Genomic DNA, 26,128 nt, shown 5'->3' with positions numbered 1-26,128 from the left:
GAGGGAGGGAGGGAGGATCAAAACTTGGACAACCTGTAGGACAGAATTGGATGGGGAAGATCCTGGGGATGCAGCCATAGGCCAAGGGTAAGTGATGTCAGAAGTGATCCAGAGCAGGTCTTGAGTTAGAAATAAACAGAGGTAGAGGAGCAGAAGCTTTGACTGGTTGTCCTTAAGCTTTTGCTCACAAGATACATGGCACATTTCCCAGGGCTCTGCAAACCGATTTCTGCCATGCCTGCATGTAAGCAATACAACCAAATCCTCTTTACTGTTAGCTTTATGGTGAGTTATTCAGTACTGCCAAATGACCAGGCTGGCTGCTAGAGCGTCAACTGCTGGAGGCCAAATATGACTATGTCTGCAGGCTGCAGGTGGCTCAACGGATGTACCAGGAAAGATTTAAAGCTCCTCATAAGCCTGTATTCTAACCCAGGTCTTGGAACCTCCTACAAAACAAGGGAGCAGATGGTTGGCTTCCGCAAGCTACACACCCACCCAATACACAAAGTCCTCTCTCCACCCATCTGCTGGGACCATCGGGAATTGGGAATTCAGCATCTGTTCCCCAGGGAGGTGTGAAAGTGACAGCAGCAATCACAATCACGCAGACCGTGAGGGACGGAGGACAAGCCAGACGTTGAAATGACTCAATATCACGAAAAAAAACCCAACAACCCTCAAGCAAAAGGCAGACACACACATACACACATCAACCAAATGATGACAACCATTGTGCTTCACTAACATGCTGCGTTTAAGAACATTTCTCACTCAGATCACAATTTCTTCTCTTATTTCCCCAATAGTCCTACAATCTATTTTCTTTACAGTACAAGCAACAGCAGATGCCAGGAAGCACACTCTTGCTACCCTTGTTCTTATCCAATTACACACAAGGGTACCCATACCATCATTTACAGAATTACTAGTCAAGATTTATTTTCAGCATTTCATTTATAAATCAACAATCTAAATTATCATTAGGATATTACAAACTGAGATAATGATGTGCTTTGCACGTGGCTGTATCAGAGACAAAAAAACATACATCCCAAGATGTTTCTCCAAGTTCAGACCATGGCTTCTCTTCATTTCAGCTGAGTATGAATCATCCTTATATATTCCACATGTAAGATGTCCTCTCCCCAAATGTTGAATGTGTCTATGGAAGCACACACACACTTGCATCATACAGATAGGTGCTTTGGAGAGCTTGTTTGATACAGCTGCCAGCTGAAGCCCAAATAAAAGCTGAGCATGACAGTATAATGTGTAGAAGAGAAAAAACCTCATCTCTCTTTCCTCTCATTGGTCTCAGGAAAAAGATCTGGCTACTTGCATTCCAGGCATCTGCCCCTAAGCAAAACCTCCCTAGGTGTCAATTAGGGCTTGCTCTGAAGGGCAAACAGCAGCTTCGGAAAAAAGACTGGATTCTGGTGGGGGGAACAATTCCTCCCGCCCGATGGCCTCCAGTCCAAGTGGTGTGCACATGTTTGGGGTGGGGTTTATTTCCACACAAATCAGATCACTTCTCAGCTGGTCTTCCATTTATACCAAGAAACAAAGACCAGTTTCCTGTCACACAGTGAGGGAAACAGCCTTGAGCGAGGACTGAAGGTCTGTACACCGAGGGGCCCATCCTTCAACTGGCTCCCACCAATGCTTTCTTGTGTACTATCACTGCACGTCAGGAAAGGGTCATCACCAGGAGCAGCACACAAGCTACACATCTGGGCCATGATTTATAGAAAGAGGTCCTGAACCACATTCTTGATGCCCCATTGATGTTCAGAGTCTGTGTCTTCATTTATCCTGGAGAGGGGTAGGAGAATAAAAATTCTTAAGGCTGCCAACAAATGCAGGGAATTTTGAAAAGCTCATTAACAGACTCGCTGGTAACTAATTAATTAGCTTATTTGAGCAATGTTTTCAGTATCTCCAGGAAGGCAGTTTTTGGAGATTGTTTATCGACAGAAAGTGTTTCTACAGCAGGTTTCTGCACTTCTAGGTGGACGCTATAATACCTAGGGGAAGAGAAGCTGCAGCCTGCAGCCAGCTGACTTTCTAATAAGTGCCACTGAACTCAGGAGGATTTCCTTCTCAGTAAACAGGTTTAACTCCTTCACTAGCATTATCACTGGCCTGAACAAAGTTGTGCTAATCTATACACACTCCTCTCTATTGTGAAGCTGTTGCACAGTTGATGGTGCAAAACAGTAAGATGGCACTAAAGAACAGAAGCCCTGAAACAACTTAATCCATCTCTGAAATCAGAACACTTGGAGTGTGTAACCTAGAAACAAGCTACTTATTTTTGGCACTTGTGAGTACCTGCTCTTGGGAAAGACAAGAAGTGGGCTGTGATGGCACAGATTTGAGAGCTAGCAGCTGCCCGGCTCTACCACTGCATCAGCAGTCTTTCCAAAATCTTGGGACCGTTCCAGGCCGAGGGGCACAACACAGGGATGGACAGTAAGGCAGCAGAACAACCTGTGCCTCTTCAGACATCCTTTTGGCTAGAATGGGAAAAAGGAATACTGAGTATTTAGGGACCTGTGATTTCAGGGATAACCCACCTCTTTTCTATCTCCATAATAGGTTTAACCAGCATCTGTTTCATGGCAGGCAAATTGAACAAATTGTTGTGAATAATTCACACTATTCAAATTATTAAAACCAGTAAATACTCCCCATCCTCATAGATGCACATGCACTGCCACAAGCTGGCTTTACTAGGAGTGTGCAGTATACAAATATGAAATAAATACAAAACAGCATTTCACAATCATTACAAACCAGGTACCATAGTCGGTGTTCAGTGTCTCCAGTCAAGATCTAATGTAATGTTAGGAAATGTATTTTTTGCTGAAAGGGATCAGTCCAAGCCTATGACCATCAAGCTCACACATAATGATTTGGTCCCTTCCAGATGTGTTGGCCTACAACTCCCAGAATTCCCAGCCAGCACATCTGGAAGGGACCAAGTTGGGGGAGGCTGTCCTAGGTTTCAGGATTTTCACTGCACTGAATGGAAACTTCAGGATATGGAATGGAGCAGATGGCAGGAGAAAATCCTTCCTGAGGAATTAGCCCAAGATTCTCTGCCCTGCAGGAAGTAATCTGTCAGCTATTACTGACAGGGGAACCCTGTCTACCACCATCACTGCCTTAGATTACTACTAAGGCAAGTGGCAAATCCCTGGATGAAAGTACCCTTAAAAGAGCTGTTTTGATTGTCTTTGATCTCCGGGTAGCACTTGCTTGGGACAGATAGGAAGGTGTAATGGTTGCCTATCCCAAACACTCAGACTCACAAGAGGTTACTTAAATGAAATCTGATTTATTAGGGAAATTATGACAGTTACAGAGAAAGCTGAGAATGACTAAAAGCGCGCCAAATACAAACTAAAAACCCTCGGCTCCAAACGTAATCCCTCCCCCCTACCAGCCATAGCAACCACCCCCCTCCCAGGTGCTGGTAACCGTTTTCCACACATCCTGGGAAAGCAACCTTGAACACATGAGATAACCCACACATTCCAACCCAACGGCCAACAGATAACTCCCTGACCAGGAATCTTCCTCTCTCCCGAGACCAAACCCGTATCAGGCAAATGACATGCGAAATGTTACGATGTACCAAGCACATTGAAACGGTGAACATGACATACTGCTCCCCCCCCCCAAAAATAAATTTATGGACCCAGTTTGGAGGGGTAAGCATTATGGAAATGACGAACAAGAATAGGGGAAGTCACATCGTGAGTGGCCGCCCATTCCGGGTGGGGGAAATGTTTCCAGCGAACCAGGTACTGCAGTGTGTTGCGAAGCCGGCGAGAGTCAAGAATTTCTTTTACTTCAAAGTGTTGTTGCCCGTCAATCATGATGGGAGGAGGCGGCAGAGGTTGATCATGCCAGCGGTCAGAGCGAGTAAGGGGTTTGAGCAAACTGCAATGAAAGACAGGGTGTAAGCGTTTCAAATTATGCGGCAAATCAAGTCTAAAAGTCACTGGGTTAATTTGTGCCACAATAGGAAATGGACCCACAAATTTAGGAGCTAATTTTTTCGATGGTTGAGAGGACTTGATGAATTTGGTAGACAGGTACACCATGTCACCCACTTGAAACGAAGGGTGAGGGGCACGCTTTTTATCAGCATGCTGTTTGTAAGCAGACTGTGCGTCTGCTAGGGCCTGCTGGATGACCGGCCAAGAGTCCGCCAGCTGTGTTGCCCATTCGGATGGTGAAGCAGGCGGGACAGGTGGCTGCGGCAAGTCAGGGATGGGGACAAAATCCCTGCCGTGAACGGTGCGAAAAGGGGTTTGACCGGTGCTTTGATGAACGGCGTTGTTGTAGACAACCTCAGTAAAGGGAAGGAGGCCAACCCAGTCGTCTCGTTGATAATTCACGAAAGCACGCAAATATTGTTCCAGTGTTGAATTTAGCGCCTCCGTGGCCCCGTCAGTCTCCGGATGCCACGCCGTGGACAATGCCTGTTTAGTGCCCAAAAGTTTTAAAAATGCCCGCCAAAATTGAGAGGTGAATTGTGTGCCCCTGTCAGAAATTAAGCGGGAGGGACATCCATGTAACCTGTACACGTGTACAAGGAATAGGCGGGCCAACTGTCGTGCTGAAGGAATGGAGACGCATGGGATAAAATGAGCTTGCTTGGAGAAATAGTCTTTTACTACCCAAATAACAGTTTTTCGTTGGCTGGGAGGCAACTCCACTATGAAATCCATGGAAACCTCCTCCCAGGGGCAAGCGGGACTGGCCACTGGTTGCAACAAGCCTTGAGGCTTTCCCACCTTACGTTTAGACATAGCACAAACAGAACAAGATGCCACATAATCCTTCACATCTTTGCGCAATGTGGGCCACCAAAACTGTCTGCGAACCAGGTGCAAAGTTTTTACAAAGCCAAAATGCCCAGCAACCTTATCATCGTGCGAACGGAGTAAAACCTCCTTTCGCAAGCTGTCAGGGACATAGAGACGATTGGATTTCCAAGCAAATCCCCGGTCAAAAGTAACACTGTCTCTATTGGCTAGCAACCAAGTGTCAGTTTTTTGCTCCTTTAGAAACTTTTGTTGCAATTGGGATGAAATGGACAAGGTGCCTTGCGGAGCGGAATCACTGCCGGTAGGCTGCTGCGCACGGGCTTGGCTGCGGGTCACAGCTGGCATTCCCAGTTGTGGCTGTGTCCACAGCGTGCTGACCACCTCTGGCGCTGAGCTGGAGTCCTGGGGTTGCCTGGACAGCGCATCTGCTAAAAAGTTCTTTTTCCCTGGGATAAACTTCAGTTTGAAGTTGAACCGGTTAAAGAACTGAGCCCAGCGGACTTGTTTAGGGCTCAGCTTGCGAGGGGTACTAAGGGCTTCCAAATTCTTATGGTCAGTCCACACTTCAAATGGATGATTAGCCCCTTCCAGCAAGTGGCGCCAAGAGTCCAAAGCCGCTTTGACTGCAAAAGCCTCCTTTTCCCACACATGCCAACGTCTCTCCATCTCAGAGAATTTGCGGGACAGGTAGGCACATGGCTTTAAACAACCCGCCCCATCTGCTTGCAACAACAGGGCTCCAGTAGAATAATCAGAGGCATCCACCTGAACAACAAAAGGCTTGGAGGGGTCAGGGTGTTGTAAAATGGGCTCCTGTGTAAAAGACTCCTTCAGCTTCTCGAACGCTGCCTGACAAGCAGCGCGCCTGGGTTTTTTACCCGGCGGGTTTCTCCCACCCCCTTCGTCCGAAGCAAATCTGTCAGGGGCAAAGTTATTTCTGCAAACCCCTTTATGAACAACCTGTAGTAATTGCTGAACCCCAGGAAACTTTGCAGTTGCCTGCAGGTGCGGGGTCTCTCCCATTCTAAGATGGCCTGGATTTTAGCAGGATCCATCTCTATGCCTTTATCTGAGATCCTGTACCCCAGATAATCAATTTGTGTTTGATGGAATGCACATTTGGACAGTTTGGCATACAACTCAGCTTTCCTTAGCTTGCGAAGCACCTGCTTAACCAACTGTACATGTTCTTCCAGAGTTTCAGTATAAATCAATACATCATCCAAGTAGACCAATACCCCTTTAAACAGATGTTCATGTAAAACTTCATTGATCAATTGCATAAACACCCCAGGAGCCCCAGCCAAACCAAACGGTAAAACCTTATATTGAAAAGCTCCCAACAGGCAATTGAATGCCGTTTTCCATTCATCCCCCTCCCGGATTCTCACATGGTAATAGGCTTCCCTTAAATCCAGTTTCGAGAAGATTTTCCCCTTAGCCAGATGTGATAACATATCTTTTATCAAAGGCAAGGGATATTTATTTGATATTGGGACTGCATTGAGCCCAAGGAAATCGGTACAGAGTCTTAATGTCCCATCTTTCTTCGGGCGGAAGAGAACCGGTGCCCCCACTGGCGAGCTAGCTGGTTCAATGAACCCTCTTGCCAAGTTTTTGTCCACAAACTCCCGTAACACAGTTAGTTCCTTCTGAGTCATTGAGTAAATCTTTGGCTTAGGCAATTGGGTGTTAGTCACCAGCTCAATGGCACAGTCAGTTTTCCGATGGGGGGGAAGTTGATCCGCTTCTTTCTCCCCAAACACATCAGCAAATGCCTGGTATTCCTCCGGTAGACCCTCAAGAGGAGGGTTTGGGTACTGCGGAGTCGCAGCTGCCGCTACCCCCACCACCTCCTCTGGGGCTTCGTTTCCCTCTGGTGCTTGATAAAATCCGTCCCTAAATGTTACAGTTCGATAGACCCAATTTATCTGAGGATTTTGTTGGACCAACCATGGGACACCCAAAACCACCAAAGGGCCCCCCACCGGAGCCACTATAAAGGACAACCCCTCCCGGTGGCTACCCATTTGCAAGGCTACCAAACCAGTGAAATGCGTGACCGGTTTGCCCCCTGCCATGGATCCGTCCAATTGGGTGAAAGCTATGGGTCGTTGCAACGGAAAGGTGGGCAACTCCAAGGCAGCTACCACGTCGGGATGCATTAAGCACCGTGAGCACCCAGAATCGATCATCGCCCACACTTCTATCGTCTTCGAGCGGGATCCCAACTTTACTTTCACAGTGAGAATGCGATAGTTGCCACTCACCGACACAGGCTCGCGCCCCTCCTCTACCACCTGCCCTGCGGCGCCCTTTAGAGCAGGTGGCTGGCATTTCCCGCCGGCTGCAGCAATTCCGGTTCACCCTCGTCCCCATAGAATGGCATGCTTTCCAACTCGCTGTCAGCCACTGTTGCTTTCATTTTCCTCGGCAGAGAGGGGGACTTCGCAGTCGACTTTCCCTGCCGGTCCTCGCCCTTCACCCGCGGGCACACCGCTGCGCGGTGCCCCTCCTTGCCGCAGCGCAGGCACTGCCCCTTCGCGTAGCGGCGCTCCTTCTCCTCTTCCCACGAACGTTGTCCGGATCTTCCAAAGGAGCCCAAAGGGCGGGTGGGTTTTCCATCTCGCCCTGACTTCGTCGCCCGTCTCTGCGCAAACACCTCGTGGGCATGCTCAGCCTTTCCAGCGAGCTGGATCCACCCGTACAAGCTGTCAGGATCATCTCGCCCCAGCGACCAGCGCAGCACTTCGGTGTTTAAAGCATCCTTGAACAACTCTATTACAGTTGCCTGCGACCAGTCTTCCACCTTCCCCACTAGTGCTTTAAACTCCAGCGCGTAGTCAGCCACGGTTCTCGATCCCTGCTTGAGTTCTTTCAAGGCACGCTTTGCCCGCTCCTTAGCTAGTGGATCTTCAAAATGGTGCTGTAGGGCCCAGAGGAATTCGTCAAATTTCTCCAGTTCAGGGGCTTCCGACTGGCACATCTGTACATACCAGTCCGCTGCCCTCCCCTTAAGCTTGGTGGCAATGGTGATGATTTTCGCTTTTTCCGAGCGAAAAAGCGACCCCCACTCTTCCATGTACGCCTTGGCATTCGTCAGGAAGAACGAGAGTTTTGCCAGGTCTCCGTCGAACTTGACAGAAAAGTCCCTCAGTCCTCCGCCCGGCGGGCCGCACCCCCCCACTGGTGGTTCAGCTGCTTTGACAGCTCCCGGCTGCCTCCGCTCAGGGACGGGCGGCGACGCTAGTTCCACCCTGGGAGCCCGGTCCCCCTCTCTGGGGCGAGCTCCCCTTCTCCGTTCCGGGGACTGTGCCTGGGAGGAAGGGGTCGAATGCCGCTGGCTTGACCCCTCCCGCACCTCTTTCAGCGAACTCAGGTCCATGCTCATTTTCTGCAGAATGAGCTCCAGTCTATCTTCGACTCTAGCACCCGAATTCGGTCTGGAGTGGGGAAGTCCCCCCTCGGTGGCATCTGTACCACCGCTGGGGACAGCGGGTATCGCTGCCTCCAGGACGAACTCCTCGCCTCTGAGAAGTCCCCACGACTGTTGTCCCAGGTGACCAGTTTGCCTGGGGTCGTGACCGTGGTCTCTGGCGCGGTCTTCATGCCCGTAGCTCCAGACCCCGAACTTGCCTCCTCCTGAATCGCTGAGAGTTCTCCCAGGGGGGCTCTGTCGGGGCGCATCATGGTAGAGTCGGGCTCTCCCTCACTCGACCCATCACTCTCCACGAGTAGCACATTTGGATCGACCATCGCCAGCACTCTCCCTCACAGGATCGAAAGAACCTGTCTTTTCCTGGATAGGGGCCAGCGGGATTTGAAGTTTTGGTTTCTCAGCTTTATGTAATGGTTGCCTATCCCAAACACTCAGACTCACAAGGGGTTACTTAAATGAAATCTGATTTATTAGGGAAATTATGGCAGATACAGAGAAAGCTGAGAATGACTAAAAGCGCGCCAAATACAAACTAAAAACCCTCGGCTCCAAACGTAATCCCTCCCCCCTACCAGCCATAGCAACCACCCCCCTCCCAGGTGCTGGTAACCGCTTTCCACACATCCTGGGAAAGCAACCTTGAACACATGAGATAACCCAAACACATTCCAACCCAGCGGCCAACAGATAACAACTCCCTGACAAGGAATCTTCCTCTCTCCCGAGACCAAACCCGTATCAGGCAAATGACATGCGAAACGTTACGATGTACCAAGCACATTCAAACGGTGAACATGACAGAAGGCTACATTCCCGTCCCCAGGATGACAGTCTTGGAGCTGAAAAGCTCACCTTTGTGATTAAATCTGGGAAGGGAGGGTGCAAAATAGGACAGGGTCAAACTAAGATTAAAATCAAAAATGAACCTGAAAGAGACTAAGGTTTGGAGTGGAAATTGTGCCAACCCAAGACATTTTGCTACCTGAACTGAAGGTGTGTCCCCATCTCCCACCCCAGGGTAAAATTCTTCCAAGGGCCTCACTGGAACATTCATACCTCAGGACTTGCCTTCATCTTTGTCAGCTTCCCCCAATCTGGCACTTTTTAGACCTCGGCCTCTGAAGAGGGAAGCAAGCAATCAAACACACATCATGACAAAAACACCCTAGTTTATGTACTGGCATTAGATGTTGGGATGCAAGTATGTAAGGGCAGAGTATGTCATCCCAATCCATCTGTAGGGGCTGGATCCTAGATTCCACTTCTTGTTGTACCTTCCAAGCTCACCCATGTTAATGCTACTCACTGGAAGACCGATTTCTAAGAATAAAATGTTACCCTCCTGGAATAACTCTGGACATAACACAGCAGAGGTGACATGCAACTCTTCCAGATCATACATATTACCTGGATGACTTTGTTGCCAAAATGGCATCTTTGCTCCAAGATATGAAAATGTTTTGTGATCTTCCCAAGGTTGTGGCAAATTAGATTGAAACAGTCTTGGGAAACCATGTAATTTGCAGAGAATGTACGGTGCTCTGCCAGAAATAGCTGGTCCTGGGGAGCAGAATAGACCCTGTTGTGGTTTCAACTTGCCAGGTTACCCCGGCTGTCACTTTAATGCCATTCCCAGAGAGCACTAAAAAAGCAGATTGACTGGGTTGTGGGGGACAAATAGCCTTCCAGTCACATACACACTTACCTCTCTGGCTGAGGAGGGGGTACTGCAAAGTTGACCTCCAAATGTTTCCGGATGTATTCTCTGGATCTTATATCTGCCTATAATCGGGGCAGAGAAGAAAATGAGGGGGTTGACTGGTGCAAGTGGCAATTTCTAGGATTTTTGGAGAATCGGAGGAGGGAGAAGGGATAGAGCTACTGGACTGTGACATTACCTGGAGAAAAAAAATACGACTTACAAATCTCGATCCTAGTCATATATAGGCCAATCACAAAGCAGCTTCTATCCCAAGGAGAAGTGAGGGTTACATCTCATGATACATTTTTGGACTGAGAAGAAAATGGGTCCCTTCTGCTCACCAATGCCCAAAAGCTTGCAATTAATTTATAAGAAAAGCCATGCTGGATCAGATCAATGGCCCATCTAGCTAATATTATTTTCCAGTTGTGGTCATGGAAATGTGAGAAGCTATCTTATTCTGAGTCAGACTATGAGTCAAACTACTGTATGTATTACATTTTTAATCTGGTTAGCAACCACACTTGTCTTCTTTACTTAAAAGTAAGGGCATCTGGCTGGGATCAAACTACCAGCTTGAACAGGAGGGTAGCTCTACTTCTTCCACTTTAGTGTCTCCAATTTACATTGCTAACAAGGATCCACTACATTGGAGACCTTCATTTAAGAGGGTGGGAGCCAGGCTGGGACTGCAGCAAGAGGAGAAAGGCTTACGGCTGACAGCCTCCTATACACCCCACACTAGGATCTCGGTCCAAATCAGTTCCACTGTGCTTCTTTTTGAGAAAGAGGCAGAGAAAGAGAAAGCAAGAGAATGCCAAGCTCCATCTTTCAAATAATGTATATCTTATTCCATTCAAAGCAAACTGAGCAGTTTGATATGGGCTGCAAAGTGCTACCGAAAATCTTCACAGCAAAGGAGATAAATATGTTTAATGGACTACTGCTTTCTTTTCTAGGGTTGAGTCTTTCAATACATTTCTCGGTAGAATTGCTGCCAAATTCTGGAACAAAACTAAATTGGGTGACAGCTTTGGCATCTGGTACAATTAAATTTACAGTGAAACTGGGTAAGGGATGAGAGGGTTCAAGAAATTCTATGGCTGCCTGAATTTAAAACAATTCATTTCATAGGGCCATAACAGGTCCGCACAGAACATATTATTCAGATAAACTAGAGTTCCCAGACTCCTGTCAGATTGCTGGCAACAGGAATTAAAGCACAATGCATCTGAAGGGTGGCAGGATGGGGAAGACAAAAAGTCAGGAGTCTGGTAGTACCTTTTCACATTAACACCTTCTATTAAAAGACATAACCTTTTGTGAACTGCATTCACTTTATCAGCTTCACCATCATGAAAGCTTATGCCTTTTAATAAACATCGTGAGTCAGAAAAAGTGCTATTGGATTCCTTGATTTTTTGCCACCATAGACTAACATGGCTTGGAACGGGGAGGGTGATCTAGAACCACTGACCTGCTCCATGCAATGGTCACAGCAAATAGAGGGGCAAGAGAACAAAATGCTCCCATGCATGCACAAACGCATTCAGGATTCTCAAGCCTGCTGTAGCCTTAGAACAGGATCTGACTAAGAGCACCCCCCACCAGATGATTCCATTGGAGCAGCAGGGAGGAATACACCCGCATGGAATTGGCCTGAGGTACAGAATCAGGCAGCTCCAGATGTGTTGAGATTCAACTTTGGTCACCCTTGTTCTGTCTGATTGACCTAACCTCTTGTGTGAGCAGTCCTTTCCAGTCACACTTGACTGCTTTCTTCAATTCCACTATACATTATCTTCAGTTACTCTTACTTACCACTTTCACATTCTTCATTCTGTTATTCCTAAGTTATCCTTTCTCTACTTTTTGTGGGATGAATGAACAGACAGTCTTCACATGAAATGTTCTACGCAGCCTTCCATAAATCACTGCACTAATATCTTTTCCTTTGATAGTCTTTTCTTTAAGTTTAAATCTCATTCACCTTTCCTTTTTCAGGTTCCTATTCTTCATTCCAGTGATAGCATCACAACAAATATAAGAGGGTGGTTGGGATGAAAGAAAGTAACTATTCTAGGACTATCAAATCTGGGCTGCAGAAATCTGGACAACCACTAGGTTGCAGCAGAGGGAGATCCCTTTAGTAGTCATGCAGGGTTTTTTTCAGCCCAGACCTGGTAGCCCTAGACTAGCTCCAAGTCACTCAATGAACATTGTGGTCAAGTGGTGACTTTTTCCTGGGTCTCCTCAATGCCAGTCCAACACTCTTACAACTTACTTGTTGAACAAAGCTCCTTGTGTCTATTTATTTTATGTTTTCTCAGCCAAACCTACATTTCACTTCCCTAAAAACCAGGACAGTTTACAAGTACTCAGCAGAGTTTATGAGTGTCAGGCTGCCATCTGGTACATCACAAAGTAGGGAATAATGGAGGGAATGGGGAGGGATGCAGGCAGGCGTCAAATGTTAAATATCTTTAGTGGAGGGACATGGAATCCATGAACCCTCTAGATGGCCAATGGTGATGGGAACTGCAGTCTTATAGGACCCAGAAGGCTATTCTTGTTTTAACCTGTTCTATTAAATATGTTATATGAAAGAACAGACAGGAATCATTCGCTATTGGTACAGACTGATTCAAGCTTCCAGGTTAGAGAGCAGGTGAACAACTCTGTTAACATGAAAGCTTGCATACTTCATGAACAGGGCCAGGGCACAAAAGACCACCTTAGCTATTTTGTATGTCCACCTTTTGTTAAAGGAATGGGGTTTTGAACATTTAGATACATTCATTATGACAAATTAATTTGTCTTAGATCTGCCTAACAAAATTAATTTACAACATTTGGCTCCATACCTACAAATCCTACAAGGCAAAAATCCGTTGAATACAAATGGTTCAAGCCAATAATTATTGGCAATAATAGAAGCTGAAAGCCAGTTCTTCTCTAGCATAATTAAATGCCATTTAGCCATTGTATTTATTTAATAAATATTTTAGCCTACTTTTCTACTTTAAAAGCACCTACAAAACATTTTAATAACCAGAAAATTTAAAATTGAATTTCAGATAATTAAAAACAGGATTTCTGGGAGAAGTATGGTGAACTGAAGATGGCACTGTGAAAGCGGAACCAATGACCACAGCAAAGACCAAGGATCCTTGGAACCTCTCTGGCTAAGGAAAGGACAGGAGATTGCCCACATGTATTCCCGACGGCTGCTCCTCACAAGGAGACTGCAGGACAGCAGTTTTCTGTGGATTTGAGTACCAGGAGACGAAGGAATCAGCCATCTTACTCGAAACCATGGTGGAGCCTTTTAAAGGACACTAAGTTTGCAAACCTCACTTTCTAATCACTTTCAGAAATTGCCTATTAACTATTCTAAAGCTATTAGAGACCTTTGGAATAACAAGTTTGAAAAGTCTTCATCGGGTGAGTTTATCTTAAACTCTGAACAAAAGAAAAATTAATTACATGTTTAAGAATTTAAAGAATTTGAAATAAACAGCAAAAAGCTAAATAAGATTTTAATCTAAGAAAGTTATAAGCAGATTAAGGGTCCAGATAAATTTGGAATGTTGACTTTCACTATAAAATTTTGGAATTAACTATAAAAAATCAACAACTTCTTGTGGGATACAGACTTACTTTAGTTAACTTGGCAACTGCAAGTCATAACAAAAGATAAGTGATGATTTTAGAAACTGGAGATTAGAGAGGACTGAAGATTTTAAGCAGAAAAAAAATACAACACCTGATGTCAGTTAATACTGGGAGTTGCAGAATGATACAAAATGTTGTAACATCCAAAATATTAAAGGAGATCTTTGACGAATGGAGCCAGAAGTTAGTAACTACAATATCAACACTGTCAGTAATGATGTCTGCTTCTATGGATAGACCATGTCTAAAACATGTTAATGAAGGAATGAAAAATGTGGAACAAATGTTATCTGATAAAATAGAGGAAGTACAGAATGTGGAACTACAAATTACAGGCCAAGAGAATGATTTGGAAAAGGATGCTTTACTGGATATACAAAAGAAACTGGCTGAAGTTTTAAAAATTAAAAGGGAAATACAAATGATAAACCCAGAGAATGACCTGGAAAATGTTTTCTTATTGAATTTACAAAAGAGGCTTGTTAAAGCCTTGAAGAAACCTGTGTGATGGGATAAAGAAGAATTGAAGAGAAATCAATTCCTGTAACAGTATCTGATTGAATTAAAGATTAAGATTGTTAGAAGTAAAAGGAAGGAATATAAATTTGGTTTTTTTGATCAAGATTAAAATAAGAACTTTTGTTGCAATGTTCTGGCAACCTTTTATGGACGTTTTGCTGATACCAAGATTAAAAAGTTGATGTTTTATGGATTTGCTTATAGTTAAAGATGGGATATGGGATGAAGAGATGTCTGTTTAACTTTTGAAGTTAAATTTGTTTATACCCGTAATGAAGGTTGGAAGTCACACCTTTATATATTTCTTTTCTTTTTCTTTATTATATTTTCTTTTTTTTTCTTTCTTTTTCTCTTTTCTTGCACTTTTTATTCTTTCTTTCCATCTCTTCTCTTTCTCTAAGTTCAGTTTTTAATTCTTAATAAAATAGATATAATTTTGATATAATTAAAAATAAAAGATAATCAGCTTTGGATGAAAACAAACATGGCTTAAAGTGGGATTCTTACAGTGGAGAAAAGTCTCTCTTTTATAAGTGATTTCAAAAAAACCCCATTCAGTTAGCAAATAAATATTCCTGTTTGACCAAAGATCAGGTTCTCTGTGATGAATGTTGTAGTCCAGGGATTGCAATGGCTAGGTATTTAATTGGTTCAATATCCAGGGAATTGCAATACCTTCCAGTACCTTTTCAATAAAATGCCTTCTGTTTCATTTTCCTGCCCACTTCACCAAAGATTATTATGCCACCTTCAGCATCAAGAGCTACCCTCATTTTGCTTCCATGGCAGGGAGTGAGAGAGAAGCTGAGTGTCCTCTTAGACTGCAAAATCACTTTCCAGCCTTCACTCTTAGCACTGTGCTAAGAAGGCTTAATTTAGCTTATTAACCCAAGAGGCTAATCAGTAAGGTGGGTCATGTTGCCTTAATAATCCCTCAAGATCACATCTATTCTTGGAGTAGACTAGCAGCAGCATTAGGGACTGGAGATTATGCCTGGAGTATCAATAAACAGAAAACATCAGGCTGGCCACGCTGGACAAAAAGGCCAAGACTGTGTGGCTTGCAAGTGCTTTTGTCACAATGCAAGAAAATACGGCAGCCTTACTACCTCTACCATTTACTATTACTATTATCCAGGGCTGGGAGGCACCTCTTCTCGCTTTAAGCTTGTTCCCCCATTTGGGATGCAGCTTTATTTTCTCCAGTGAGGAATGTGGGAGTGGCAGCATAAAGATGCTAATGGGTTGTGAAATGCAAGGCATGCTGCAGCAAAGGAAAAAAGCATGGAAGAAAGCAGGGTGCAGAGTTCTGTTTGTGTTACAGAGGACATAGTCACACATGCAGGAATATTACTGGAAGACTAAAAGTTTGAAGGTGGTTGGTTCGGGCACATGAGATGTTTCTTCCATAGAAAGGCATCAGAGGCGATGCAAACACTGGCTCTCTTGGATGCTCATGGCTTCTGTGCCAGGGCTAGAGGCATTGACAGTCAAGAGCCATGCACATCCCCCTACATACTATAAGAAGGAACATCATTTGCTTCAAGCCACCACCATACACAGAACATGGACCCTAATTTCAGTGCTGAGTTATTATTTGTTCAGTAATTCTTTTGAAGATGTGTGGGTATGGAACGTGGGAAGTTGTCCGATACTGAATCAATTCACTGTTGTTTCCAGCTTAGTGCTGTCAACACCGCCTGACAGTGGCTCTGATGGGTTTCATGAATGCATTTCCCTAACCCCATCTGAAGATGCCAGGGATTGAACCTGACATTTCTGCATGCCAAGCGTGAGCCATTGGGCCATCTACCACTGAGCCACACTCTTAAGGACAACCATCAGGAACAAAAATGCAAGCAATGGTCAATATAATTGGGAAACAAGACTATCAAACACTGTTCCAAAGCCTGGGCTATGACCTCCAAGGGCTGATCAAACACAAGGCTACCAGAGCTGAATTGCAAAAATCCAGACGACCAATAGTGGAAGCAAAGAGATGCAGAAAATCTTAAATTTTTGCTGTCACCTTGTGGTTATTTGGATTTTTGCAGTTCATATCTGGTAGCCCTTATCAATGACACATCTCTTTCCTCCTAGATTTGCTCCAGTATATTCTGCCTTTCTTCTATAACTAGTTTATTCAAAGTTTTCACATCTAAAGTATGCTCCAGCTCAAGAGGGGAACAGCTCAACATGCTGGATTCTGTTCCCTAAAACCAATTGGTGCTGGGACCCATAAGAGGTTCAAAATGGATTTTTCCTTTGAAGCTTAGAATCAAGCTAGCATCTAGAAAGATGCTGACATAGGGGTGAAAGGGGCTCATTATTGACTCATAAATCTTTCCTGCAGCCTGGGTACTTGGACATTAAGAATGGTACCTCCTATCACAACATCACTGCAAAGAGGTGAGAAACTGCTGTGCTTGAGCTTTTCTTTGCTACACATGCACATATTAAAGGGATGGCTGCATCTTTCAAGGCCAGCTCTTGACAAGTCTGTGGCCCACACATTTTGTGCTAGAATCTCTCCTTGCTCAAACTCTGCCTCAAGGTAAATAAAATGGTGATCTAGTGCTGCCATCCACTGGCTGAATTCTGGCTCAGCAGCTTCTGCAGCCTCCTCAGATGATCGTTGGTACAGCCCAGCAGAGCCTAATCCCTTGTGCAAATGGTGCGATCAAAGAACAAACTAGTTGCATAGAGCTTTTCATGGAAAGAAGAGGTGCTTATTCACTGAGATACATCTTGGCTTCTTAACCCAACCATTACTGTTCTAGGGAATTTTTTAAAAGGAATTACACAGATCCAAAAAAATGGAGCAGATAACCTTTGATCCCCATTTCTGCAGATCCAGGGTAAGAAATTTTCCTCTTTTAAAAACTAAAATTTAAAATCCCTGTTTCAATTTCTCTGATATTGGGCAAGTTTCAGCTCTTTGGAAGAGTCTTAATATAAATGTAAATTTCATTTAATGGTATTTAAAATTTAAAATGTGCAATCTATTTTTGGTTTTCAATCAACAGGAAAACTAAGGGTTGACTTCACTATATCTTGCTTCTGATTCAGGGCCTCAGTCAAATTGCACAATTGCTAATGTAGTCCCAGTTGAACTGTATCATTTTCTAAATTTCTAAATCAAGCCCTAAAATGATTCATTGCACATCTTCAGGAGATAGAATGTTGAAAACAAGCGACAAAAGGATTGCTGTCACCATCACACCCTATTTGTGACTTTTCAGAGGCATCTGGTAATACAGATGAAGTTCAAAATGATCTGATACAGCAGAGTTCAGATCACCTAGCCCCGCCTAGCTTCCTAGCCTCCCCTAACCAGGGGGTGCTCTAGACATATGGACTTCTACTCCCAGAATTCTTAGCAATGGTCATTGTTAGCTAGGAACTCTGGGAACTGAAGTCCATACATTTAGAGTACATTCATGCTAGCTGACCAAATTGCTTACTTGAGGTTGCTGGTGTCAGCATTCTAAGCACACATTCTACTCATACCTGCCGGATAGGCTCAGGAATCCGATACTTGCAACAAGAGCGGACCAGGCGCACAGCTGATAGAAGGCTTATCTTGTGGCCTACTGAAATATACACAGGTTTGGTACTCTTGGCACAGCTGCGCAAGGCCTGGGCAGATAAGAAACAGAGATACTGCTAGGTACAGGCAAACTATGCAACCTCCAAAAAACATGAATGATAGAGGAATAAGAAAAATGGGGTAGGAACAACGTAAACATCAGACTCATGTATTTCTTGTACCCTGAAGTAGGCAATACTGCAGTATGTGCATCTAAATACATGCTTCGTTCAACCAGGAGGACACTGAGTTCTCTCTCCCCTTCTTTTTATTTCTCCTCAGTGCCTCTTCTATATTCCATAATAAAAGCCCTGAGGAAAATTCTAGCTGGCCAAAGGAGTGAGAAGCTAGATTTTGAAGTCGAAGAAGGAAAAATAAGGCCAATATGTCATTCATTCATTCATTCATTCATTCATTCATTCATTCATTCATTCATTCATTGATAATTATTAATCAGTTTTCTACAAGCACCCAAGACAAAGTATGATGCTTAACACAATGTTAATGTTGAAAAGCAGAGACTGGTTCAGGCCTGACTGTTGCCAAATAGCTGAGAACGAATCAATCTTTTTTTTTTATTGCTCTCTCACTTCTGACTCTTTCCACTTCCCAATAGACACACTATGCCACCCCGTCAGTACTTACCATACCCAAGATTTTCCCAGAGGTATTTGAGAGTGAGAACGCATCTCCTCCAGCCTGAAGATCTCGGATCTGGAGTATGGGGAAAGAAATTACAGCAGATGTGCTGGGATGGATGAAGGTAATTGGATCAATTCAAGATTAATTCCTATAGCCTCTTCGGCTAAAAAAACGGGCTTGTGCTAGCCAAGTGTCAGTGTTTCTTCTGCACTGCTGTTCTATACAGGAAATCTCTGAATAAAAAGTCTGAAAGCAAAATAGCTTGGATGGAATTCTCCTTTACAAGTTTTATTCTGCATAGAAATAAGTGGCTCCCGCTTCAGTAATTTTCATGTGTCAAGGTCATGCAAACACACACGCACACAGCAGGAAGGCAAGGTTGGTTGTATTTTTTAACACACAGTGGGCAATGCATATTGGTCACTACGTAACTGTCAATCAGTCTGAATATATTTCATTCTGTAGATAGCACCATCATTGTTCCCATTTTAATTGGAAAAAAACCAGAACAGCTATTTGTACACATAAGCCAGCAGCTTTTCCAATTTTAACAAGATATTCTGCTGGGGGATAATAACTAACAGTCCCCCTACTGTTTGGAATTAAGAATGTGAAATTGAAATTCACACCTTTCAACACTTACTTGTTTCTTGTGAAGCTCATCATTGGCCAAACCGTCAACCTGCAAGAGATTTTTGGCTACACCAACACAGGGAAGACTGGTGAGCACACCAAGATGGCAGGCGATGCCAAAACCTGTTGAAGATAACACAGAAGAAAGCAACTCTGGGGAAAAAGTAGTAAGAGAAGTTTCAGATTTGTTCTGAAGAGAAAATCTGGGCCACTTTATTTGGGCATGAATTGCAACAAGCTCCCAAGGAAGGGTAAGCCATGTTGAAACCAAAAAGAGGGAAATAAGGCTGGTGTCAACCTTGCAGTGCATTTGTTGATGTTCACCTCCCTTCCAAAGGCCTCCTGGTTGCTCTGCCATTCCTTTTGGGCATGGGGGGAGACAACCTGTTCACCTCCTCTCACCAAGAAGGTTAGTACAGCCTACAGAGAGGAGACTGAATTCTTTTGTTTGCCCCCTGCTCCCCCTCTGACCACTGCCAAGGAGGTGGTGAACACCAACAGCTTCTTCTCCAAGAGCTCTGCAAACACGCATGAGAAACCAATGCAGTGACTCCCCATGCTGGGATCTTCCAGGCTTGCTATAAACAGCTCAGAGACGGAAGTGAATCTAAACTTTAAATCTACATTTAAATTTACAATAAATCTAAAGGATTTACTGGCAAGGATGGGCCAGGAGACTTACCTCTGTGGTGCAGGATGCCATTTCCATCGACAAGAAGCACCTAGAAAAACCAAAGAGGCACATCAGTCATAGGTAACATACAGTGGAAAGCTTTTGCACTAACGGAGATGTGCAAAAAGTTCAAAGACAAACATCCAAGCCCGGCTACATTTTGCAAAAACCTACATCAAGTCTGACAAAAGCATGTGGGAAAATGTGTTATGGTCTGATGAGACCAAAGTTGAACTTTTTGGCCATAATTCCAAAAGTATGTTTGGCACAAAAACAACACTGCGCATCACCATACCCACAGTGAAGCCTGGTGGCGGCAGCAGCATTATGCTTTGGGGCTGCTTTTCTTCAGCTGGAACTGGGGCTTCAGTCAAGGTGGGGGTGGAGGGAATTAGGAACAGTTCCAAATATCAGTCAATTTCGGCACAAAACCTTCAGGCCTCTGCTAAAATGCTGAAGATGAAGAGGAATTTCACCTTTCAACACGACAACGACCCAAAGCATACCTCCAAATCAACAAAAGAATGGCTTCACCAGAAGTTCAACGTTTTGGAATGACCCAGCCAGAGCCCAGACCTGAATCCAGTTGAAAATCTGTGGGGTGACCTGAAGACAGTTTCCTAGAATGAAGCCACTCTAGCTGTTTCACCCTGGCTCTGGCGGGAAGGGTGCTTTTTATTCTGGCTGGATGACAAAACAGAAGAGGTTTTAAACTAGGTTAAAACAGCTATTCTGTTGGGTTTGTAGCACAACTTAAAGATGTTGGCTTTGGGCCCAGACTCTCTAAAACAGTGTTTCTGTACCTTGGCAACTTGAAGATGTGTGGACTTCAACTCCGAGAATTCCCCAGCCAGCCATGAGTTGAAGTCCTCACATCTTCAAGTTGCCAAGGTACAGAAACAGTTCTCTAGAGAGATCAGAGATGTTCTTAGTGACTACTGGCCATTCAGGAAAGAGAAAAACAGTCATGGATACCTAGACGGAATATCCACATCCAGAGGGAGTAAGCCACAAAACGCTAAGGGCCAGAAGTCTTCAAGTCCTCGTTGTTGGCTCTCCCAAGGAGGGGAATGCTGGATGAAATGGATCCTTGACATAATGCAGTAGCATTCTTCTCATAAAGGAAAACTATCCCACCTGGGGCATGAGGCTAGGCTCTTGTGTCTCCAGCCGCTGCACAGCCTCCAGTAGAAAAGGGACTTCTCGGAAAGCCAGGAATCCTGCCACATAGGGGGCATTCACAGCCACCACAGAGCAGTCATTGTAGAGGACCTGTGATGGCAGAAGGAGAAAGAATAACACTTTTGCCAGGGAGCAAGACCAATATTTTCAAGGTCATCTAGGCTAGAGGTGGGCAGCCACAACCCATGCACTGCATGGACCTCCCAGCTCCCATTTTGCATGCCCAAAACTGAGCAGCAAAATGGTTGAAATTTAACCTTTTTTCTGTTTGCAAATATAAGGTGAGAACAGATACAGCATGCAAACAAGGCAAAACATCTACTGTCATCAGAACACCAGATTGTTCCAGAGACTGCTTTAAAATAATCAGTAAATAAATATTTATTTAAGTAGATATTTATTCACTTAAAATATGAAGCAAAAAGAAATAAAAAACCCAGGCTTAGGTCCAAAAAAGATTTCCTGCCTCTATCTAGGCTAAAACAGAAAAAGCATCACACCCCTTTCCTTTGTCTACCAAACTGCTCTTTGAGATTGTCTTTCTCACCAAGTCTCAGAGCTGAAAAGAAGCCTGTATCTCCTGCCAGTTCTCTTTCACCCAACAGCACCAGGATTTTGTATTTGGCAGCAAACAGCCAAGGTCAGGAATACTTTGATTGCACAATGTAGCAGATGGTGGATCACATCTGTGTTCTCTTGCAACTGAAGTGACACTAAACAGTTATCTGTATTTCTCTATACAATGTTAAAAATGCTTGCAAAGAGGTAAAACTGATATATTTTCAAACATAACAGCTCATTCTTCATGGAAAAATCAGAAGTATCCTGAAAAACCTATTGGGGAATGGCTGAAACAGTGGAAAACCCACATACCCATCCACCCATCCCTACTGTATATTAGATCTTGTGGTTTCTGATAGAGTTTCTCTTAAGTAATGATCTTCTGAAGAGATGCTCTTGTAGGTAACTGTGGTGCACAGGGACATCATAATATGATAAGAAGCAAAACTATAACTCCACTAACTTCATGGTGAGACAGCAAACTGGCAAAGACTTACCAACCTTTGAAAATGCTGTATACCCTTTTCACCTGGAGAATGCTGATGGACTGATGGGATAGGCCTCAACATTCCCCAACTTGAAAATCAGAGGACTGGGAGACCACAGTTTGAAAAATGACAAGCTAAACTGACAACAGCTGGAACACACTTAAATTTGGCAACAGTCCCAGAACTCACCACTTTCTCTCGAATCGCTTCCAAGATTTTATCCTCAATCCTACTATGGAAATAAATATCTCAGCAGCTGGAATCCACCAAGACAACTAAGTTAATATTACTAAGGCAGGTAGTCAAACTTTTGGAAATTTGGAGTTTTATTCTCCTTACTATGTTAACCCTTGATGTTCAGAAATTCCTTGTTTTGCCTTTAGCCTTTTATCATTCTTACCTCAAGGTCTGGGTAGCTGAGCACCACCAATGAAGCACAGGCACGTGTGGCATCTTTGAGATAAGACAAATCCATTCCTCCAACTCTTCTCAGTCCAGTAAAGGAGAAGTTGCTCTGCCATTCCTCTGTGTCTTGTTCAATCACATCTTCTTTCATCTGGATTTGCTGACTAAGAAATACAATAGGACTAAGTAGAACCTGCCTCTTCCCAGCACCATTTAAGGCTGGTGACAGGCAAAAAGCATTATGGGTGATATAATGGATATTTCAGCAGTGGTGACAAATGAAAGCGAGAGAGAGATGCATGAAAACCAACAAAAATGATGCTTCCAGAATAAAATATTGAACTATTTTGGATTTTTTGAAAAAGGAAAAAATCTTTTTCTCAAACTAATAATCATGAAACCTTATTAATTTCAAAGAACTTAAGAAATGACCCTATTCTATGCCCCCACCATCAATCCATTATTCCATAAATATAAAAAGACTTCTCCCCTCCAAGAATTAAGAAAATTGAAAATGATGTACTAGTGATCGATTTTTTGATGTTTTCCATCTCAGCCAATATGGATATGTAGAAAGATGCAGATACATTGCTTTACTGTTAATTGTAAATCCACATTTTCATTTTGAAAACTATTCCCACTCTGCACCCACATTCTAAAAGCTTTTCTGAATGGTCTTATAGACCCTGTAGATTCATTCCAATTTTGGGATGCTGATGGGATATTACACTAACTTCCGCTTCCCCCACAAGATGACTGGTGTTCACTGGGAACATCCATTTTCTGTCCTTCATATGTTTAATATACAATATGTTGTTGTTGTTTATTCATTTAGTCACTTCCGACTCTTCGTGACTTCATGGACCAGCCCACGCCAGAGCTTCCTGTCGGTCGTCAACACCCCCAGCTCCCCCAGGGACGAGTCCGTCACCTCTAGAATATCATCCATCCACCTTGCCCTTGGTCGGCCCCTCTTCCTTTTGCCTTCCACTCTCCCTAGCATCAGCATCTTCTCCAGGGTGTCCTGTCTTCTCATTATGTGGCCAAAGTATTTCAGTTTTGCCTTTAATATCGTTCCCTCAAGTGAGCAGTCTGGCTTTATTTCCTGGAGGATGGACTGGTTGGATCTTCTTGCAGTCCAAGGCACTCTCAGAATTTTCCTCCAACACCACAGTTCAAAAGCATCGATCTTCCTTCGCTCAGCCTTCCTTATGGTCCAGCTCTCACAGCCATATGTTACTACAGGGAACACCATTGCTTTAACTATGCGGGCCTTTGTTGTCAGTGTGAGGTCTCTGCTCTTAACTATTTTATCGAGATTTGTCATTGCTCTTCTCCCAAGGATTAAGCGTCTTCTGATTTCCTGACTGCAGTCAGCATCTGCAGTAATCTTTGCACCTAGGAATACAAAGTCTTTCACTGCCTCTACATTTTCTCCCTCTATTTGCCAGTTATCAATCAAGCTGGTTGCCATAATCTTGGTTTTTTTGAAGTTTAGCTGCAAGCCAGCTTTTGCACTTTCTTCTTTCACCTTCATCATAAGGCTCCTCAGTTCCTCTTCGCTTTCAGCCATCAAAGTGGTATCATCTGCATATCTGAGATTGTTAATGTTTCTTCCAGCGATTTTAACTCCAGCCTTGGATTCCTCAAGCCCAGCATGTCACATGATGTGTTCTGCGTACAAGTTGAATAGGTAGGGTGAGAGTATACAGCCCTGCCGTACTCCTTTCCCAGTCTTAAACCAGTCTGTTGTTCCGTGGTCTGTTCTTACTGTTGCTACTTGGTCGTTATACAGATTCTTCAGGAGGTAGACAAGATGACTTGGTATCCCCTTACCACTAAGAACTTGCCACAATTTGTTATGGTCCACACAGTCAAAGGCTTTAGAATAGTCAATAAAACAGAAATAGATGTTTTTCTGAAACTCCCTGGCTTTTTCCATTATCCAGTGGATATTGGCAATTTGGTCTCTAGTTCCTCTGCCTTTTCTAAACCCAGCTTGTACATCTGGCAATTCTCGCTCCATGAATTGCTGAAGTCTACCTTGCAGGATCTTGAGCACTACCTTACTGGCATGTGAAATGAGCGCCACTGTTCGATAGTTTGAACATTCAATATACAATATACAGACTCCAAATGCCAAACACTTCTTGGCCAGGCATATAAACTACTGAGTTGTAGTCATAACCTTAACTCAGTTCAAGAAAAACATGGTTTGCTTCTGAGGCATTAACTGAAGAACCTAAGAACAGCCACACAAATCTAAAGGCCTATCAAATGCAATATTCAGATCCCACAGTGGCTGAGCAGGAGCTCTTGGGAAGCCCACAAGCAAGGAATGAACCCACTATCTTGCTCAGGTTGTCTAATAACTGCTATGTGGAAGCATGTTGCCTCTGATACTGGGGCTAGCACATCTCCAATGTCCTTCTGGCAGTAATCCCACTGATCAATTCATAAATGGGGATCCTGCAGATCTCCAGATATGGGCAATTTGTGACCTTCCACCTGCTCACTGAGGCTATCAGGAACTGGGGAGATAAACATCTGAGACCCTATTTTAATTACCGTACAGTATTTTCTTCATCTTCCCTAAATCTCCCACTAGTTTTCATGGGATGATCTGAGCTTCCAGTACTATGCGACAGAGAGAAAAGCTTCTCCCTCTTCACTAACTCTGTATCAGATTATGTTGCTATCCTGGGATTCTTTGGTCCTCTACCCAAAATACTTTTTTTCTATGTTGAAATGTTCTACTTGTATGGTATCTTTCTCCAATGAGGTCTGCTCCAGTTTTTTATTTTTACTGATTGTTCTGCCCTTATCTTTTTCAGATGTTGGAGCTTCACCTATCTCTGAAATGGGATTAAATTTTAGCATTGTAGGCAGGGCTGTGTAAGGACCTGGACTCCAAAGGGAAAAGCACAGGAAAAGAGGCGCTCCTGTGACATGAGGGCCTCCGCGGCCCAGGCTTCAGTTCCTTTTTCTCCCTCCGAATCAAGATTCACCGCTTGGCCCTAGTAGAGAAGCAGCTGGAAAGCAGCTGACCATGTCTAGACCCGCAATCCCCAGTTCAGGAAGGAGGCACCACACCGCCTCATCTGCGCGCTCCGCGCTGTTCGCGTTCTTGCCTAGAAGCAAGTCCTTTTCAGCTCAGGGCAGGGCTCGCAAGCCAGTGTCCCCAGCAGCCCCCCTTCCCGGCGTGCGGCTTTCAAACGGGCTGCGAGTGTAGTTCCTGCAATTCCCGCTCAGCGCGAGCCCGGACCTTTACTCCAATCCCAACCCGCCTGGCGAAGGGCAGGTTGCGGGCAGGCGCCCTCGAGCCTTTTGTAGCGCTATAGCCACGAGAGACCCAGGAGGCGGCGCCAGACACAGCAGCTCAAGAAATACAAATCCCAGGCTCCCCGCTGGCAGGAAGACCTCCCAAACCCTTCTTTATCTCCGGCTCCCCCCGCTGGCGTTTTACCGCTCCCAGCGCCGCAAATTCTCCCTTTCTTCCTCCGTTGTTCCCATCCTGTCCGCCATTGCAGCGGCGCCCTGAGTTTCCTACTGCCTGGGACTTCCTCCCGCAGGGCAAGAGCGGCAGTTCCGCTGGCCGAGCGCGGCGCACAGCGCTCCCTCCCTTCGGCTCCCCCTTTGCACCGGAGGGCTGGGGAATGTGCGACCGCGCTCGCTGGGCATTCAGGAAGGCCTGGGTCTGCCCCAATGGAAAGCCCGTAGCTGCGGCTACGACGCCTGCAGCCCCACCCCGCCATACAGGCGCTCAGCTAAGGCTG

General features: G+C 44.6%; 1 protein-coding gene across 5 annotated transcripts; it reads right to left on the bottom strand.

Moving 5' to 3' along the window:
* Nucleotides 1-25,996, bottom strand: ENDOV (endonuclease V). Of its 5 annotated transcripts, none has more exons than XM_063293375.1 (10): nt 25,819-25,994; nt 22,348-22,516; nt 20,854-20,988; nt 19,726-19,765; nt 19,054-19,166; nt 18,414-18,482; nt 17,690-17,818; nt 9,989-10,065; nt 9,340-9,401; nt 1-1,165 (listed from the first exon to the last, which is right to left on the bottom strand). In XM_063293375.1, exons 1-9 carry the CDS (start codon nt 25,875-25,877, stop codon nt 9,341-9,343), a joined length of 852 nt encoding a protein of 283 aa, XP_063149445.1. In that variant the 5' UTR covers nt 25,878-25,994; the 3' UTR covers nt 1-1,165; nt 9,340. The 5 variants fall into 5 exon arrangements, with proteins under 5 accessions (XP_063149445.1, XP_063149449.1, XP_063149450.1 ...); XM_063293376.1 differs by lacking the exon at nt 1-1,165 and adding an exon at nt 1,172-3,951; XM_063293379.1 differs by lacking the exon at nt 17,690-17,818 and having other exon boundaries at nt 18,414-18,516; nt 25,819-25,996.
* Nucleotides 25,997-26,128: the final 132 nt, after the last annotated feature.

Source organism: Candoia aspera, chromosome 2 (assembly GCF_035149785.1).
Source record: "Candoia aspera isolate rCanAsp1 chromosome 2, rCanAsp1.hap2, whole genome shotgun sequence".
Lineage (NCBI taxonomy): Eukaryota > Metazoa > Chordata > Lepidosauria > Squamata > Boidae > Candoia > Candoia aspera.
Note: the sequence above shows the minus strand (reverse complement) of the source record. Positions and strands in the feature narration are given on the sequence as shown.

Excerpts from the sequence above, each read along its gene's own strand:
- ENDOV (XM_063293375.1), bottom strand. The coding sequence starts at position 25,877 with ATGGCGGACAGGATGGGAACAACGGAGGAAGAAAGGGAGAATTTGCGG. Across the intron at positions 18,483-19,053 it reads ATGAGCTTCACAAGAAACAA|ATCCGAGATCTTCAGGCTGG; the intron begins GTAAGTGTTGAA and ends CCCATACTCCAG. Across the intron at positions 10,066-17,689 it reads TTCCTGAGCCTATCCGGCAG|GCAGATATAAGATCCAGAGA; the intron begins GTATGAGTAGAA and ends CCCCGATTATAG.